This window comes from Notolabrus celidotus, chromosome 1 (genome assembly GCF_009762535.1).
Source record: "Notolabrus celidotus isolate fNotCel1 chromosome 1, fNotCel1.pri, whole genome shotgun sequence".
Taxonomy (NCBI): Eukaryota; Metazoa; Chordata; class Actinopteri; order Labriformes; family Labridae; genus Notolabrus; species Notolabrus celidotus.
In genome coordinates this window covers 17,125,063-17,144,354 of record NC_048272.1, presented here as the reverse complement: position 1 = coordinate 17,144,354, position 19,292 = coordinate 17,125,063, and the positions used below count along the sequence as shown (strand labels likewise).

The 19,292-nt window shown below is 37.2% G+C and overlaps 1 protein-coding gene and 1 long non-coding RNA gene across 3 annotated transcripts; both read right to left on the bottom strand.

Moving 5' to 3' along the window:
• Positions 1 to 865: 865 nt before the first annotated feature.
• LOC117813411 (tubby-related protein 1-like) lies at positions 866 to 11,211 on the bottom strand. 2 transcript variants are annotated; one of them, XM_034684603.1, is made up of 11 exons: positions 11,168 to 11,211; positions 10,946 to 11,077; positions 6,964 to 7,083; positions 6,650 to 6,817; positions 6,494 to 6,576; positions 6,238 to 6,402; positions 5,972 to 6,084; positions 5,777 to 5,885; positions 5,563 to 5,661; positions 3,500 to 3,671; positions 866 to 2,228 (listed from the first exon to the last, which is right to left on the bottom strand). In XM_034684603.1, exons 3-11 carry the CDS (start codon positions 7,007 to 7,009, stop codon positions 2,095 to 2,097), a joined length of 1,089 nt encoding a protein of 362 aa, XP_034540494.1. In that variant the 5' UTR covers positions 7,010 to 7,083; positions 10,946 to 11,077; positions 11,168 to 11,211; the 3' UTR covers positions 866 to 2,094. The 2 variants fall into 2 exon arrangements, with proteins under 2 accessions (XP_034540494.1, XP_034540503.1); XM_034684612.1 differs by having other exon boundaries at positions 6,650 to 6,814.
• Positions 11,212 to 15,837: 4,626 nt separating this feature from the next.
• On the bottom strand, positions 15,838 to 16,926 carry LOC117813495. The gene is made up of 3 exons (XR_004631426.1): positions 16,706 to 16,926; positions 16,525 to 16,597; positions 15,838 to 15,854 (listed from the first exon to the last, which is right to left on the bottom strand). It is a non-coding gene; the product is annotated as an uncharacterized LOC117813495 (long non-coding RNA).
• Positions 16,927 to 19,292: the final 2,366 nt, after the last annotated feature.

Genomic DNA, 19,292 nt, shown 5'->3' with positions numbered 1-19,292 from the left:
AGCAACAGCTCCTTCTGTTGGTCAATAGCATGGTTGCAACACTTAAACAGGACAGAGTCCCACAATCAGAGCTTCTGTGATTGCAGACGGTTTTAAACTGACTCACTTATTAGCTACACACAAACAGTATCAGCCTTAAAGAATGACAACAGCATTCTTGGCGGTTGTTTTGCTGGAACTCACGTAACAGAAAGAGGACAATAGGGGGGAGGAAGAAGAACTCACCTTGCAGCATCCGTCCAGAAGAGCTGCCAGCTTCAGGCTTCATTTAATCTGCGAGTTTGGACAACTGCCTGAGCAGGTTCAGGCAGAATACACACCTCTCTGTGACTCTCAGGGCCCTCAGCTCAAACAGGTTTTTCTTCTGACTGAAGCTCCTCTCAACATGTCAGGAAGCTGATGCAGAACAAGCGTGGGTGTCTCTCAAAACGGCAACTAGAAGGAATCTTAGTGATGATCTGCTGTGATATGAGAGTCACAAAAATATGATTTATCTGTAACTTTCATCACAGTTTAACTTAAATCTACCGTAAGGGTCCTAAAATAAGATAAAGAGCACATTTATGTGAACATTTATCTTTTTATGAGTGGCACAAACTTTACTTAATTCCATAGAAATATCTGCAAATACATAAATGTTAATATTTTTATGATTATTTTTTGTGTTAAGAAAGACGGCAGAGATTTGAGAGAAATAGCTGCAACAGAAGGGATTAGATTATCACTTTGGTCCCTGGTTGCGATCAAACTATGGAATTTGTTGTGTATGATATCCAAAATATGATTATTAAGTATTATTGGGTCCGAGCTGCTCAGCTGTCCCTGACTCACACGTATCAGTTTCATAAATTCTGACCCAAGGAAATCAATTAGTAATTTTTATTGAACAGTATTTTCACAAAAAGACTGAAAGTTAAACAAAAAGGCAGTTTTCAGAAAAATAATTTAATAATACAAAAAAGAAACAAACAAACAAAACACAGAATAGAAAAACCTACAGGAGCATGAATGAGTCCCAATGTGAGGAGGGCAGAAAAATTAAACTTCATCACTTTGTTTCTTTTTAAAGATCACATGTTAAAAATGACTACAAGAACAAATCACACATGCACGCACACACATACACACACTTCTTTTACAAAATATTATGCTCCTAGAACACTGATGAACTAGAAATTATTTTACAAAATCTGCTCTGAAGGATCGTTGTTTGAGAGGCAATACCCGTTCTAGACCTTGACTTTCTTTAAAGCTCCTGTGAGGAACTTTCAGTCTGTGTTGATTCTGGCGCCCCCTGTGGGCAAAGATGTGCATCCTATAGCTTTGCTGATCTTGTTCAAGGTAGTATTTCATCCAACAAAAAGCCAGCTTTCTTTTAACAGTCAACTGTGACACTCAAATATTTCCTATTGAAGATGGGAAATTATGTGTGTTCAATCCCCTGGTCTGACACCTATCACCTCGCAGCAGTTTCAGGCATTAAAAACTATAATATAGAAATTGTCAGTCTTGTTGCTGATGGTTTTGTTTACTTTGTAACTCATAAAGACTAATCAATATAAATTTCAATATGTTGCACAACCGGTTAAAAACTCCTCACAGGAGCTTTAACGAACCGCTTTAAAGATCTTAATATTTGAGTAACTTTAAATTGAAAACAGGATATTTGCCTTTAAAGACCATTGTTAATGTGACTGGAAGTGGTGTCTTTGTATTATAAAGTCATGTTAGGGGCCAATTAGTATTGAAATCCAACTCAATATACAGCAGGTAAACACTGCCTGGTACAAAACCAGAATATAACACAGTTTATCATCTTTTATAGTGTAACCTTCGTCTGCTCAGTCATCTCCTCAAAATAACTCTGACATGTTGTGCAAGATCAGCTGATACCGGGACACCAATTATGCTTCTGATTGAATACCACACCCACAAACGTAACAACACCACAGGAGGTGATGTCTTATTCAAAGAGCCATTATTTGTTATCACTGTCTATCACAGGAAGCGTTCAAGGCAGTGTCCAAAGACATGATCTGTTCGGATGTGGGTGTGGGTGTCTGACAGACTGGTTTCTGTGTGAGCATCTCTCTGTTATTCACAGGCGATCTTTCCATCAAAGCTGGAGAGAGCGATGGCGAAGGCCTGGACGGCACACAGCGGGTAGTTGAAGTCCAGCGTGAAGATGTCGTCAGCGATTCGGCCGAACTGCATTACGATGTAGTCCACTGAGAAAACAGAGAATTGTTCTGAGAGTTAGGGATGTTATTTATGAATGGATCTATTTGACAGAACAGTATTAAATAACAGACTCTCAGGTGACTGAAATGAAACAAGTATACTTGACGTAGCTGTGCTTAAAGAGTCATCAGCACCTTACCATGCTGAAACTGACAACACTAACATGCTTATGTTCAGCAGTTAAAACATACAACACATTGATTGTAATCATTCTTGAGGTAAGCATGCTAAGATCAGCTACTTAGTAAATGTTAGCACTGAACAAAATGTTTAGTTGGTGGGCAAATGATGAGTGTGATTTTGATATAAACCATAAAATTGTTGAATATTGACCTGACGAGGGCTTCAGATAAAAAGTCACAGGACCAAACTGATACAAACTCATCCCAAGGGACTGATGATAATCTGCAGAAACTTGAATGACGTTCTGTTTCTACAAAAGTCGTCTTTTAAAGCTTACTGAAAAGGTACAGATGAAAACTACATGATGGTCCGAGATGAGAGGTAAAGTGGGAACCATCCTCAAGAGAACGTGAATGTTTGCATAAAATTGTATGACAATCAGATAATCAAATTAGTGGAGCTAAACAAAATAATAACACAACTAAGCACATCAACGAGCACATAGGATGTTATTTTACTATTCCTTGTGCAGTATTGAAGGTAAACGCTCAAAGAGATTAAGCTTTGGTCTATTTGGAAATCCTTCAGAATTAATCAAGTGATCATAAACATGAACACAGGAAGCTTGATATTCATTTATAAACCTGACAGCTACTAGTGTTTTGTGTCTTGCGGTCTAAAACCTTGGCTCACCATGATGTAAACAATGAATACTTAAACATAAGTTTTACTGATGACTATTTTGTGCACCAGTGTTTACATGTTTGACTGAGCTAGACTACAGAGGATGCGCATCCAGGTAATCGATCTGTACTATTTCACAAGGCTTTATTTTCTAGGTATATTTTACTTTTCTGAGTTATATATATATATATATTTTTTTTTTTTCAATTTATTTTTCAGGCACTTTTTCCTTTTATTACATAGATATTATTAGATGGGACACTTGAGAAACAGGAAATGTAAGGGAGCAGAGAGTGGGGGATGACATGCAGCAGAGGGTCACGTGACCGCTGCAAAGAGGACAATATCCTCAATACATGGAGCGCACACTGAAACCAGCAGTATATAGGCACCCATTATTTCTTTCTTTGGTCATCAAAGAGACACAATTAGAAACCTTGACAGTACTCACAGTCTTTGTTGTGGACAACTTGGAAGTTCTTAATGGAGGCCTGGGTGACCCTGCCGTTAAAGTTGAGCACATGAGACGCAGTTTCTTCGTTCCACACAGGCGTCTTGTTGCGAAGCTCGATCAAATTATCCATCCTTCTATTCTGGTACCTCAACAACAGGCCGTCACAATCCTGCAAAGTATCAGCCAAACAAAAGTCAGGGAAACACCAGTAAAGGGTAATGGGGTTTCACGTGTTGGTGGCCTGTGGTTCCTCTTATTAACAGAAAAAAAATAATCTATCTGACTCTGAGTCAAATAAATATATTCAGTTTAAATTGAGCAGAGCAGTGTGATTCATCTGGAGGTTACTGACTGCCATGAATGAGGACAAGATATGAAAATCTGATGACCCAGAAATTTCCTCTGCCAAAAGGTTTGCTTTAAATGACAAACAGATAAGTGTCACTCTATTTATATATTTATATTTTTGTGATTTGACTTAAATCTTGGGGCGGCAGTATTTTAGTCCATAGGAACTTGGCTTAGGAGCGAAGGGGTTGCCAGTTCAAGTCCCAGTATAGATTAAGTTTGGCAAGTGGACTGGTGACTGTAAAGGTGCTGGTTTATTTGCCTGGTCACTGCTAGAGTGCCCTTGAGCTGGCCATCAAGCACCCAATTGCTCGAGTGGCGCTGGTTGGTGGCAGCATCCTCACTCTGGCATTTCCCAATAAGTGCATGCCTATAGCATGTTTGTGTATGATTGTATCCATGGGGATTAATAAAGTATGCTTTTTTTCACCTTACCTTTAAAAAATCTTTCTCGATAGAAACAAAAACTGAAGGCTAAGTAAACAGGTTAAAGTCAACCCTCTTTTAATTCTAAAACAAGAACAGCCCAATAAAAAGTTCAACCTTTTTAAAAAAAAAAATCACGCTCACAATACAACGCTAAAACAAAGACACATTGGAGTATGCATGCCAGAGCAGAAAATGGCGGTATAACATTGCAATGAAACACCACTGAAGAACACCACACACCCATAAGCTGTTGTTCAAGAGAGCACTGAGTACATCAAACATGAACGCAAACTTGAAAAGTGCTAACTTTGTCCGCAGAAGCATCAATAAACCCAGAAGAGTCAGCAGCACTAGCACAGCTCAGAAGTCCACCATAGTTGTTGTTTTTTTTCTACTCATGCATGGTATTTAGACTGGGAATGTAACACACATAAATACACAAATGGGGCTGTGACGTCACTGTTTTCCGAGGACCCACTTATTGCTTGTTGGGCTATGCTCACTGAATCATTCACTTTATATCATTATGGTACATACTGTGTTTTTAGCAAACTGGTGCAATTTTCCCTTTGCAATGACTAAACTATGCACAAGTAGAAAGTATCCACAGCATATTTTGTATATACGTACATTTTTATTATATTTTTTTATTTCATTTATTTTATATTATTCTTATTTTTTCTCTTTAATTATTAAATTTCCACTTTGTACGTATATCTTCGTACTCTCCTGTCTCTTGCTGAAAACTGCTGTAACAAAAATGTCCTTCAATGGAGGATCAATAAAGTATATCTTATCTTATCTTTTATATTGCAACAGAAGGGGTTGTGTTTTAAAAAATTAAAGGAAAGTCTGCGCTTTCAGTCCCCCAAAATTGAACAATAGTGTACCGCTTCTACTGAAAACACTTCTGTGTAAAGAGGGCCTAAATCTAGAGGAGACTGTCATGGATTTGAACTGGTGCTAATGTAGCGCAACATCGCCTACTCTTGCTTTTTCTTGTTACTCCACCGTCCTTTCTCTAGGTCACTATACATCCTGACAAAGCTAAGTGTGTCATTACTCAAGTAACAAGTATGTCTGTTAAAAAGAGGAAGACTTATTTAACAGCTGTGTGAGTATTTGTGTAAAATATGGTTTCAGTGTTTAACCCTCATTACATTAGAGGTTATGTTTGGCCCCGAGGACTTTGTATGTTTATTATTCATTCTAATAATGTTGCATTCCTTTCATTCCAGTCAAAGTGGTCACGCTAAATATAAAAAAAGAAACCTTCAGCTTACATTTCTTGGCCGTAGAGGAACTCTGTCGTTGTCCTTGCTCATTCCTGGAATAACGATCGTCATCCTTCTCGGGCCTTTCATCCCCAAAACATTTGTTTCCTGATGCAAGAAGAAATGAAGATGAGGGTTTTTTTTTTTCAATATGTCACATTCACCTTGAACAGTTTAAGATATGTGATGTTAACTATTTGTAATAATCTGTCTTGTTACTTACATAGATGATGCCTGCTAATTCTTGCCTTGCATTAGACAGGTCAGGAAGAGCTCTCTCTGGATTCAGAGCGTTGTCAAACACAGTGAACTTAGTCCCCATCAGATTAGACCTAGACAGTATATTAAAGAGTTAAAAACTTATATTTCACATTTTCATGCTTAGTTTTGAATCAGTGAGTTTTTATATGCAGTGTACCTCAGCTTTCCAACAAAGTTCTCCCCTCCTCTGGATAAATCTGTGGCATCGATGGAGATGAGGTAATTTGAAGTAGCACTTTTCTTTCGTTTCCTTCCGGCCAACAAGAAGGTCTACGCAGAAAAAGACAAAGTGTGCTGTTAGATTTAAAGAAAGAAAGCTTTCTTATGTAAATAAATCCACAGAAATGCCATCTTAAGCTCTGAATGAACAAAATAATTCTTCTGTCCTGATTTATTCAGTGTCTGATTTTGTTACAGTCTGACCTTCTTCTCATTGTCGAGGTGAAGGTAATACAGAGGGTACAGACTCTTATCCATCCCTCTCTGGTCTCGAGTCACTCGGCACTTGATGGTCGTGCCCTGTGGAGCCGGATCCATCACAAACTTCTCCAGATCATCAAACTCAATCTCAGGAGACGGAGATCTCTCCTGGAACAGAAACATTTGATTTGTTAGCTCCCCTCTCTGACATGACACTAAATAACTCAAACATCTTTTGAAGTCTTGTGAGCTTTGAGACCTTTTTCTTCTTCCCTTTGCCTTTTTTCTTTTTTGATTTCTCCTCTTTTTCTGAGTCCGAGTCATCACTCTCTTCTGCCTTTGCTGAAATAAAAAGCAAACTTGTCATAAACTTGTCAGTGACTCATAAAGAAGGTAAAGTTGCTACTAAACCTGCCTTTCTTTTTGGTCTTCTTGTCCTTGTCCTTGTCTTTGTCCTTGTCTTTGTCTTTGTCCTTGTCTGCTGTTGTTTGGAACATGGACGCAGAGCTGGCGCCGGATTTCTTCTTTGATTTACTCGACTTTGTCTCCTCTTCGCTCTCGTCGCTGTCAGATTTGGCAGCTGCTGAGCAAACAGGTGAACAGATTCCCATTCAGTAAGAACTTTTCAATAATTTCAGCCTTAATCTGCTGCCAGATCTCTGTGCTTAACAAGAAGGTCACTGGATCTGAAACGTTTAGAGATGTTAGAGTTTCTAAAAATGTAATCACCTTTCTTCTTGCTCTTTGAGTCTTTCTCGCCATTTATCTGGAACATTGAGGCTGGTTCTTTCTTCTTGTCCTTGTCTTTGGATTTTGACTTTTTCTCTTTTCCTTCAGTTTCTTTGTCCTCTGAAAAATTAAGAAGAAAGTTTTAAAAAGTTTACCGTCCTTGACTGTGATATCACACTGGAGAATCATGAGCACACACACTGAAGAATTCATGGATTTACAAAGGCAATCAATGTGAAGTTCTTGTCTCTTGTGTTAGACCTGCATCGATCAGCAGGCAACAACTTCACACACAACTGCTTTTTTTTGGAGATTTGAAGTATCTTAAGTCAAGGAAACAGGTGATGAAACAAACTGAGAAGTTAACAAGCATTACTCACTGGTATTTTTTCTGCTCTCAGTCTCTGTTTACATGTGAGAAATAAAAACCTACAAAACCAGGAGTGCATAACTTGTAAGATATTGAGATAATGTGTAAAACATTCTCAGTCTGCAATCTAGAGCCACATGTCTCACAGTGCAATCTCGTAAACCTATTCCATATAGCAAACCTGTGCTTAAAACAACTGTTAGTTCTGCTTGTGGTAATAATGAACCTCAGGAATTAAAAGCATGTAGTCACAAACTGCTGAGCTAAGCGCTTCAGCAGATGAAGATTTCTCACAATATGTCCAATCACTGCTTCAAATGACTTAGAGCGACTGTTTAAATGACAACACACAATAATGGTCATCTTGATACAAAGCATGCTCAGAGATTTAACACACTTACTCTCAAATTTAAGAGACTGTTCATTATTACCATGTGAGTGAGGAAGGCAGCAAATGGAATGTAACATAAGAGCATTTTTTTGGCCACTTGGGGGCAGTGTGAACAAATTACAAACACAAAACTGACATAGCATCCCTTTAAAGTTCATATGATGAACATGACAAACAGCTGCGTTAAAACAGCTGAAGTTGTGTTTTGTGTTTTTTACAGTTAATGAATAATAAAAATACATGAAAAATATGAACAAATTTGTTTTATCTCTATTTTTCACCAAGAGTCAGAGTCAGAGTAAGCTATGAGCCAGAGTAACAGAATGATGAATTTAAATAGATAAGATCTTTGTAGAGCTGAGGGGATTTTTGAAGTTAGGTAAAAATGAATTATGAGTATTTATTATAGGGGCTAAAACACAGGGTTTATGGTTATTAATTAGGTTGTACAAAAGGTGAAAATTTCATAACCTCCCCCCCAAAGAAATAATAATAATGATAATAAAAAAAAAAGGTTATAATAATAATAATAATAATAATAATAATAATAGTAATAATAATAATCATTATAATAACTATATAAATAGTACTACTAATACTACCACCACTAATAAAATTATTATTATTAATAATAATAATAATAATACATAAAATACTGCTACTTGTAGTAGTATTTTATGTATTATTATTATTATTATTATTATTATTATTATTATTATTATGAATAAAATACTACTACTACTATTAATATCATTATTATTATTAATATTAATGATAATAATAATAAAAAAATAATAATAATAAAATAATAATAATAATAATAATAATAATAAATAATAATAATAATAATAATAACAATAATAATAGTAATAAATAACATACTACTACTACTACTGCTGCTAATAATAATAACTATAATTATAAAAAATTATTTAAAAAAATGTAAAACAACAATAGATAGAATAATTGGTGCCACAACTTTGCACTACCTTTGTCAATTGTGAGTTTGTTCTTTGAGAGAAACGCTATCTGACCTTTTTAGTAAAGCTTTGAACTTTTAAACTCATCTATAAGTGAGAAGAAAATGTGAATCATCTGTCAACAACATGTCTTGTTCAAAATATCTTACTCAAAATATTGATATTGCAAAAGAGAAGAATCTATCCATGGTAATCACAGAAGATATATTGCCCTAGCAACTATTAAAGAGGCGACTGATATATGTAAACTTTTCCATGGTCACCATAAACTAGTAGCGTTTCTTTACAGTACAGGAGGGGCAGGGAGCCAAACACAAGTCAGAGCAGGTATGACTGACATGCTGAAGGCTGCTCTGAGGTGGAGAGAGGTTAACTTAAGCTCTGAGGCAAAAGCTCTGGAGACGATCCAGCTAAATAATCAGGAGGAATGAGCAACACGCTGAGCTCTTTAATACAGTTATCCAATGCTGAAGTGTAAATAGCTTAATTTGCACTCACACTCACTTTATTTTAGTTCAAGCCAAAGGAGTCATAGGCACCATGAATCAAAGGATGTCCCCTCACATACTGTCTATGTGTCATATTCACGGGGGTGGAAGGGGGATATTCAGAATGATTCTAAGGGCCTATTTATGACAGGAGCTGTGAAGTAGTGAGGCCTGATTTTATATTTTTTCATGCGGCCTAAGAGGGCTTTGCACATTCAGTCAACAAAATTTAGTTGCCAAGAAAATAGAGGTAAGATTGTGTGTAGACTGTGTCTGGTTGAACTGGCATATAACCACTCAACAGGAGCAATGTGTAACCGTGTGTAACCAGCACAGGCATGTGGACGCAACCTGGAAGGAGGACTGAAGGCTGGTGGTGCTAGCTCTGCTAGTGTTAGGCACACTTGGCAAACCAATTTGCCGTTCGTACTGGCACTAGGAACCCCTAATTGCAAAATGTCTTAAATTCCTTATACATTACGTTGGCAAATATTAAAATGAAAAATACAACTGCTTAATACAACTTTGTTGAAGCAGATGGCTGTCTAACATGAGTCTGGTTCTGCTCGAGGTTTCTGGCTTCTAAAGGGAAGTTTTTCCTCGCTGCTGTAACTAGCTAAATATTGCGAGGTGCAATGCTCATTGAGGATTAAGGTGGGGTAAGACTGAGTCTTACCCTGTCTTGGTGTTGGGTCTCTGTTTGTAATTTGACATAGAGTACAGTCTAGACCTCCTATGTTTGTAAAAGCGTCTTGAGACAATGTTTGTTGTGATTTGGGGCTGTACAAATAAAGATTTATTGATTGATTGATTAATATATACCTATTTTTTTATTAAGAATGAATAATCTCATTGAATTTCATTCAGTGACTTTTTTGTTAACAGTCTTTTGATTTTTCTTAGGGCACATTTAGGCACATCACAGCCATTCATACTTGCTGTAGTAAATCCATCCTTTTATATTTATACATGCCCAAAACAACATGTAGTATTCTGTTGAGTCAAGTTCATTCTGATTGCCTTGAGGTTTTTTAATTTTAGAAATGTTTCCATCTTATAAGGGGGTAGGAAGTGGGGCAGCAACTTTCTGATGCACCAGTATCACTCATAGCGGCTGCTTGATTCTGACTGGCTAGAGTGGTGTTGCACAAAAAAGTACAAATATATTCCAAAAAGCTCAAATCAATAACATTTAAAAAGATGTATTGCATATCAAAATGTTATTGTCACAAATATTCTTCTGAAGTGATTTTTATTTGTATTTGATATTCCCTCATTCAAGTATCAGCGAGCCCCAAACACCCCCCTACCCTGGAGTCAGGACCCTCACATTGAAAAATACTGATCAATGCATTTATACAAGAACGGGCTAGACGGCTAATCATTGTTTTGTAATCCAGGTGACACTTCTGAAGAATGTGTTTCAATGCATGTTACACAACATTTACCAGACCCCCTACAAAGTTAAACTGCTGCTAAAGACAAACAGAGTCTGGCCAAATGTTAAACTGTGTTACTGTAAACAGTGAGAAGAAGGTGTTCAGGATTTGACTGGAGCTGCAGTTTTAATTACTTTTTCCACAGCTGATTATTTAAGGGTTGACTGTTTAGATGCTGTGTTGTGTTATTGTGTCAGTGTTTCCACTAACTCACCATTACAGAATAAAATCATGTAATCCTCTTAAGTACATAAGTCTGTCCAGAACACGTCGTTAAAGCCTTCACAGCAGCGTTTTCCTGCTTCTTGTCGTACCTTTAGGTTTAGATTTCTTCTCTTTGGCAGAGCTTGCAGATGGAGAGCTGTCCTTCTTTTTCTTTGTCTTCTTTTTTGCGGTGTCGTCGTCATCATCATCATCATCATCGTCTTCGTCATCTGTGCCTGAATCTGCAGAGACATTTAGCACAGTCATTAGAGTACTGATGAAGTCTGAGTGTTTTCTGACATCAGAGTTTATTCACAGCCCTCATGACGCACCTTTCTTCTTCTTTGGAGCACTTTTGGCTTTCTTCTTTGGCTCTTTTTCTTTCTCCTTTTCTGGCTCTTCTTTACCTTTCTCTGGTTTCTTTTTCTTCACTTTCTTTCCATCTATGTTCAAAGGGGAACAGTGTGGTTAGATGACAATAGAGACAGAAAAATTATGTAATTTATCACAGCTTTGTTGGAAATAGCATGTTTGATGTTTCTCACTCTGAATGGCAGAACTGTCCTCCTCAGTCACATCTTCACTTTTCTTTGTCTTTGTTTTTTTGGGCTTGGCCTCTTTCAGCTTTGTTTCTGAGCCGTTTGCCTCTTCTTTCTTCTTCTTTGGCTTCTTCAGATTTTCTTCAAATAAATAAAACAATTATTAAAAGTGAAACTTTGATCAAAGAGAGAATTGCCTAAAGACAAGTATGATACCTAGAAAAGAAGCATTAAAAGATCTTTATCAAGAACTTACCAACACAAAGGCAGGCGAGAAGCGAAGAAAGTGGAAAGAAAAATAGATTATGGATTGTTGCTTTATTGTATTGTATGCTTTTTTCTATCACAAAATATAGAACACACTTTGTCATTTTCCTTTAATGATTAATGTCAAGTATCTTGGAAAGGTCTCTGTCTCTCTCCAGCAATCTGTTCATATTAACAGCTTAGAGACAGAAATTGAATCAAGCAACAGCACATGATGTAGTAACATTACACAGCTGGCATGAGCCTGTGTTTTCTACAGTTTAAATAATCTATTTTTATAACAGTTTGTCGGTTTTTATAACACGGTTTTGTAACTCTCGAAAAAACAAGTTTGGTAACAAATTAATGTAACTAATCACGCCTCCTCCTGAGTTCAAAGAGTGTTCAAACAAAATCTAATCACAAACACATATCATAAGCCAACAAAATAATCATATTACCCTATGAAGTAAAAGACAATATATGACAATCACTTCTGACACAGAAAAGACAGTCTGGCATGTTTGTTGACTCTTTCGTGTCTCTTATTCTGTACTTAAGTTGTATTTTGTGAATATTTATCTAGATTAGAATGCCATAACTCTCTAGTCAACTTGCAAGAAATATGAGATTTTATCCAACCAAATTAACCTTGGGTTGAAGTCCAAAAGAGGGCTCAAACCCCTGACTGTGTGTGTGTGTGTAGTTCTCCCACACTTTATGCATTTTTGTGCAAAGATATCTCTTTACATAAACTTTTGCATAAAAACACACAAACCAACCTCCTATTCAACGTGATCTTTGCAATAAACTCTGAATTCACAAATAAAGACATGTCAAGTTTTGATTTGATTACTCTGTCAGGTCAGCGCTAATTTAAAGCACCTGTGAGGATTTTTTAGCTGGTTATGAAACACACTGAAATTTCTATTGTTGCCTTTTTTTGCACTGCTTAAGCAAACAAAACCAACTGAGTTAAGTCTGATTACTTCTATAAGTTATTTTTAATGCCTGCAACCACTGGTAGAGGGTAGATGTCAGACAAAGTGATTGACAACTCACAACCGAAAAAGTCTGTTATTACGTTTTTTGTTGTAGACATGCAGCAAATGGTAAAGGCCAGGAGTTAAGCCTGCAACCGCTGTGACGAGGACTACAGCCTCTGTACATGGGGCTTACTTAGACTGCTAGGCCAATGGCACCTACTCTAACTACATTTTTAATGGCAAATATTCTTTTTTTAATGGCAGATATGTCTGACACTGATAAAATGAAGGATTAGATTGAGTTAAAACAAAAATTACTAAGACATGCACGGGAAAAATTCAGCAAAGATATAATAGGTACAGTTTTGGCAACATGGGGCACCAAAATGAACACAAACTTAAAGTTTCTCCTAAATCTGTATTACTGATATGGAAGGGAACAATAGTGTTCAATGGGCTACATTGTAGTGTGATGCTCTTAATGTTTTTTCATTAGATGGTCTGAATATTAAAGCTCCTGTGAGGAATTTTCTGCTAGTGTTGATTTTTTTTTTTTTTTCTTTTTTTTTTTTGCTAGTGTTGATTTTGGCTCCTCCTGTGGACAAAGTGATACCTCTTATGTCTACGCTGATCTTTTGTACATGTGTAGGTCATGTTCTCTGACAAAAAATCATATCCTTCTTCCTTTCAACGGTCAGAAAGTAAAGGTGGGGTTTCTTCATTGTGCCGTAAATCACCTTGTTTGCCTCCTATCCCCCTACAGCAGGTATAGACATTAAAAATGACAATAGAGAAAATGGCTTGTTGCTAATAGTCTTGCTTGTTTTGGAAGGTCATAAAGAGGCATCACTGTTAAATTTCAGTCTTTTCATAACCAGTTAAAACTCCTGACAGGAGCTTTAAGCAGCAAATGGTGTTCTTTTTGACACAGGATACACATTTTATATCATATGCTGCAACTTTTCTGACGATCCAACTGCACAACAGTACTTCAAAATGACAGAATAGTGCAACAGTTCATTCAGCAGACACTTTTGTCCGAAGTGATGTACATCTGTGAGTGAATACAACACAAGCAAGGATGTAGACAGGAAGGAACAACATGAGTCAGTTCCACAACCGGTTAAAAACTCCTCACTGGAGCTTTAAAAATAGCTTTCATTAAACAGCACAAACATTCAACACAATGACCCACTTGGCATGGGCATAGGCAGGGTAATTATAACCTCTGACAGAGTCAACAAAACACTTAGTTCAATTTAAAGCAGAGCCGCTGTAGTGTATGACATTAATTAAAAGGCCAGTTAAAAAACTTACTTATGTAATAAAGAATAAAAGGTGAACCTGGTTGTGTTTCTTTTCTAGCTTTTCTTCAGTGTGAGAAGTCTAATCTTCTAAATCTGTACGACTGAACAGGATCTGTGTGTCACTATCTCGGGTCACAAAGAAGGAGGTCAGAGTGATTGCGTCCAGCGGAGACAGGTAATCCTATTAGATTTAGATCCGGCCTCGATGGAGTTTATTTGTGCCCACTTCTCAGAGTAATGGCAGCAGGTTTGGCATGTGTTATGTGGCAAAGTTGTTCGGCTGGAGTTCCCAGATGTGATTCTATATTATCTTATATAATGTATATGGTTTTTTTCTGTTTTTTTGTGTGTTATTGTTTAGTGTATTTGAGACCTTTGAAAATTATTTGAAGAATTATTTCTTATCCCATTCTGCATTTTGAAAAGTATGGTACAAATAGCTCTTATCAAAGCATTTTTTCAATAATATAACCTAAATTAGAGATATTTTTGCATTCCTTTGTACATTTCGGACAGACTGAGAAGTGTTGTTAATTTAATGTTCCCATTAAATTTGAAAATGTGAATCAATAACCATCTTCAGTGTTGCATAACAGTGACACTGACCTGATCTATGTCCTGCGATTAGGCATTCAAGATTTGCTTGTTATCAAGTTAAGCAACTTATCCGTTTTTGACATATGGATTCATGTTTTATATTTACACACATACAGAAAAACTTTGAATGTGAACTGGATATGCATTAAAGAAAGAAAGACCTGACACAAGTAAGAAAAATCTGTTGCATTCGGATTGGACGTCACCTCAGCAGCACTATGAGGATGAATGGATTACTGACAGCCTTCAATCCCTCATGCATGCTTCTGCAGACGCATGGCACAGCTGAGGAGATCCACGAGTTTGGGCACACTCAGTTGAAATAAGAAATAACAGCAGATTTAAAGCTGCTTCATGTTGTTTCTGTTCTTATTTGAATAACATCTCTGTTGGATAGTCTTCGTTATGTGAATGGGATCTTCCCATGGAGGTGTTTGCATGCAGGGCAGTTACCTCACATGTGGGTCACAGATCATTTCCTACATAATAATTCTTCTTGATGTCTTTTTTTCTAATGTTTATATGACTGGTGTGCTCTACACTTCAAAAACTAAAACAGCTAAAACACAAGACAAATAAAGCTGGAAAACATCTCTTTAAGGACTTGCACCCTTACTCTAATCTCTGCTTTAGACGTCCAGAATATAGTCCAAAAACAGCTTATTGACCTGGTGTTAAAGGGAACTTTTGCCATGCCTAAAGCCAAACAATGAATATATGATTACATGTGATCACTCAGCAGCTGAATGAACACTTAAATTTCCCTCATTGTTATAAATTAATTAGAATATCTACAAAACCACAACACCACCCTTTACCTTCTCTCCAGACATGGTGTGGCCTCCGTCTTCGGCTCTACCACTGACACTTGTTGGAGGTTAGAAACTACAACAGAGAACGGGCTTGGCAGCAGAGATAATGAAAGAGTGAGGAAGCCTTGCACTCACTGCGTCGCCATCAGCAGAAAGTTGTTAATAGGATTTATGTGTAAAGCCATCTGCTCTGTGGAAACACGTCAACGGGAGAAACCAACAAAGGCTCAGGAGGAGGGAGAAGACTTACTTATCAACCTGAGTCCACTTTCCAGAGACATAAACACTGAACCAGTGTCCAGGATTTCCATTTAAACCTCAACACTGCTGTCACAAGACGTTCACACTTGTTGTTTTGTTCACACCTGTTGTCCTTCAGCGCAGCCAGCAGCATCTGCAGCTGGAGCATGACATCTTTGTTGTGTGTTTTGACTTGAAATGAAACAGGATCTTAGTTTTAAAAAATGTAAATATAAGTGAAAGATTTACCTTCAGCTGCACGACTGAAGCAGAATCCTCATCCTCTTGGCTCCTGAGGCAAAACAGTGATAAATATATGTTATTAAAATGTGTGATATAACTATTTTTGAACTTTGCCTTTATTTGTTTTCATAGCAGTAACATTAATACATTAATACATTTGGATGTCAATAATGTACTGAATGAAAGGCCTTTATTTTTCTAATAGGTATCAACTGATTTTATTTGTGTAATGTTCATAAGTAGTACCATTTCCATTATTTTTGATAATTTTTTGGCCGTTTTTATTGAGTTTAATAAAGAGATGAATCTTCTCTTGGCCGACTTATAGATATATGACCTTTAAGAGAAAGGATATAATATGCTCCACTAATAGTTTAGCATAGTGTCCGTGTTTTTGGCCGCCCTCAGCTCTCATCACACTTCACAGCGAGCTCTGTGTGCAGAGTGTTGCTCCTCCATGGACAGGTCACACAGGGTGTGGGAATTGGACCTAAGTTGATCCGCCTGACAACAACCATTAAAGCTTTCCCTTGATGCTTAGTTGGTTTAGTACTGCTTGCTAGTCCCAGTAGAAGTCGCAAGTATGGGACCACAAAACCACATCATTCAGAACCCACAAGGCTTCAGGAAGGACCACAGAGCATAACTCTCCAGCACTGCGATGGAAAAAAGTCTGAATCAACATTTACAAAATGGTGTGTTGTTGTGTGTTGACTTACCTGTCCTGAGGCCACGCCTCCTTCACGGTGAGACTGTGGAGGGGCATGGCTGGTGTCGAGGCCAGATTTTGGTCTCAACGAGGAAACAAGAGAAACAGAAGCATAAAAAAAACAGAAGGATATTCAATTCATTTATATCTGTGTGTAAAAGGTAAATTAAAACATTATAACAATGTCTCACCTAGCGTGCTGTGTTTTTTCTAGGCTGCAGTGTGATCGCCTCCATCCAGCTTGTGAATGACCATCCATGCACATCCTGCAGCCCACAGGGAGGTCACATGACCTGACTTCTAAGAGGATTTTTAACAAAGCAACAGGTTTCCCCCCACAGTCCTCATCCACACATCCGGGATGCCCGATTCTTCAACCCGGATTACTCTAATCAGCTACTCACCATCTGTGAGCATTTCAAGGATTTACATAGAGGGAGAGAAGAAAGGCCAGAGTGTAAATTCACTTAACAAGGGGGAGTAAACAGATTAAGAGTAAACAGAAAGACAGTTTTACATGCCTGGAACAAAAAATATATTGATCAACTCCAGACTGTACAGATACCAGCCTCCAAGCTTTCACGAGAACTCAAGTAGTGATCATCCTACCCCCGTCAAGCCTCTTTACACTGGCTTCCTGTTTCATTTGTAATATATTTAAAGTCATTTATATATATATTAAAAGATAGAAACATTGTCAGATGCTTGGGCTGAGGTCTGTTGTCTGTTCCAAATATGGGTAAAGAAATCGTTGCTGTCAGGCCCTAAGGCTCTGTAGTGTAATGATCTCATTTGACTTGAATGTAAAATTCATTTGAGCTGTATCTGATGTCTATAAATCTCATTCCTCATACACAGTATTGACATGTTTTTTTCTCCTAACTGATAATAGTGTGTCTTGTCTTTCTTATTTTGCTGCCTGTATAAAATACATTTATATCAGACTGATCATTATTACGGATATGATTTACTCAGCTTTGTAACTAAACCAGGATAATAAAGCGTATTCATCAAGAGTCTTGAAATTACAATGGGTTGTCTATAGCCAAATGGTCAGATATTCATTTGTGCTCCCAAAACAAAATAAGATATACATTTTTTTCCCTCATTCTGAAACCAGAAAGAGGATAACTGTTTCACTGTTTGAATAAAATAAACCAAAATCTGAGCTTAATTATCCTGTTTATTTGTCTTTGGTTATTCCTTGTCTCATTTTACCATTTTTGGACTAAATATTGAGATGTCACGTGGTTCTGTTTTTCTGTTTTAAGCCAGAAATGAAACAATAAAGTCACTTGTCATTTGTTTTTCTGTTTCCTTAGAAAAGCAGGAAAAAAAAACCCAGCTCCTGGCTGAGAAACGATAAAAGGGATGTGCAAAATAGTTTGTTTTTTTGTTAGGAAACAGAAATACATATAGATAAAAAGGTCTATTTTTTTCATTTGGGGTAAGAGGGAAAAATAAAACCTCATGAGCATTTTTGATATTCAATCCAAATGATAAAATAAAAAAAAGCAATACAAAGACATTTTTATATCACCCTGGAATTACCTTTTTTCCATCTGTCATAATCCCACCATGTCAACCTGTCACTTCTGCATAACACGTCCTAACTGCCTGTATAAATACAACTATTTATACCATGTGTAACATCTGTATATACTTTTAAATCATATTCTTATTTTATTTATCTATTTTTATTTCTTATTTTCTACTTTATTTAAATTTTCTATTTGTGCTCTTTTATTCTTGTACTACTCTTGCTATCATGTCTGTGTTGCCGCAACATCAGAATTTCCTTAAACATCAGATTTTTCAATAAATTATCATCTTATCCTACCTTATCTCATCTTATCTTATAAGGTTTTACAGTGAAAAATAAAAGGAGTATCAATAAAGTTTATTCAAATCTATTGTGATTCCTCAGTCAGCCACCAGATGCTGCTGCACAACAAGAGACAAAAAAAAAAAACAATACCAGGCATAACAGGGAAACACCAGGGGGCACAAGAAGGTGCTGTGATTTAGTTCCAGAGAACAGTATAAAAAGGACTAACACTCAGCAGTAATGTTTTAACAAGTTGAAAAATTTAATCATCTCTGTCAAAGACAGGCTTCTAATTTTATAACCCCATCCCAGTCCAGTCTGGGTTCAGTCCCTGGGAGGAAAGTACTCATAGCTGCAGGGAACACGAACACATGTAATGGGAAATAAAGAAAAGTAATGTTAGTCGTTTTATAAGGCCAGAGCCTTTGTCTCTCCCTGTCCAGTCTGTGCTGACTGCTGAAAAGAGTCTAGACTAATGGCTTTGCTGGCATTTCTGCAAACGTTTGACAGTAACATGGCAGTTGGCAGGCGGCCTAAAGAAGGCCAGCGACCTCGAGGGAGCAGTGGAGAAGCCATCAAGATCTTAAAGAGACAGAAATGACTGTGTTTCTCACCATACACTGTGATTCCAAACCATTTCCATGTCACTTTTGTTTTATTGCTGCGTGCAAGATGGTAAACACGGCCAAGGCGATGAGAAGCAGCATGAGAGGCTGTAAAAGCAGCTCTTACTATACCAACAACTGTAACAACAAGCCTGACTGAAATGAAAACACATGAATCAAACTTATGGCAAAACGGGGACCATTGGAAGCAGTTGTACAAACATTAAGCCAGGAAGAGTTATGTTGGACACATAAAGGTAGAGCTCGTAGCGGAGGGGGACCTGTGTTTGAGGAGGGGGGTATATGATGATGATATTTCAGTTCACAGGTTCAGTGCTGAAACGG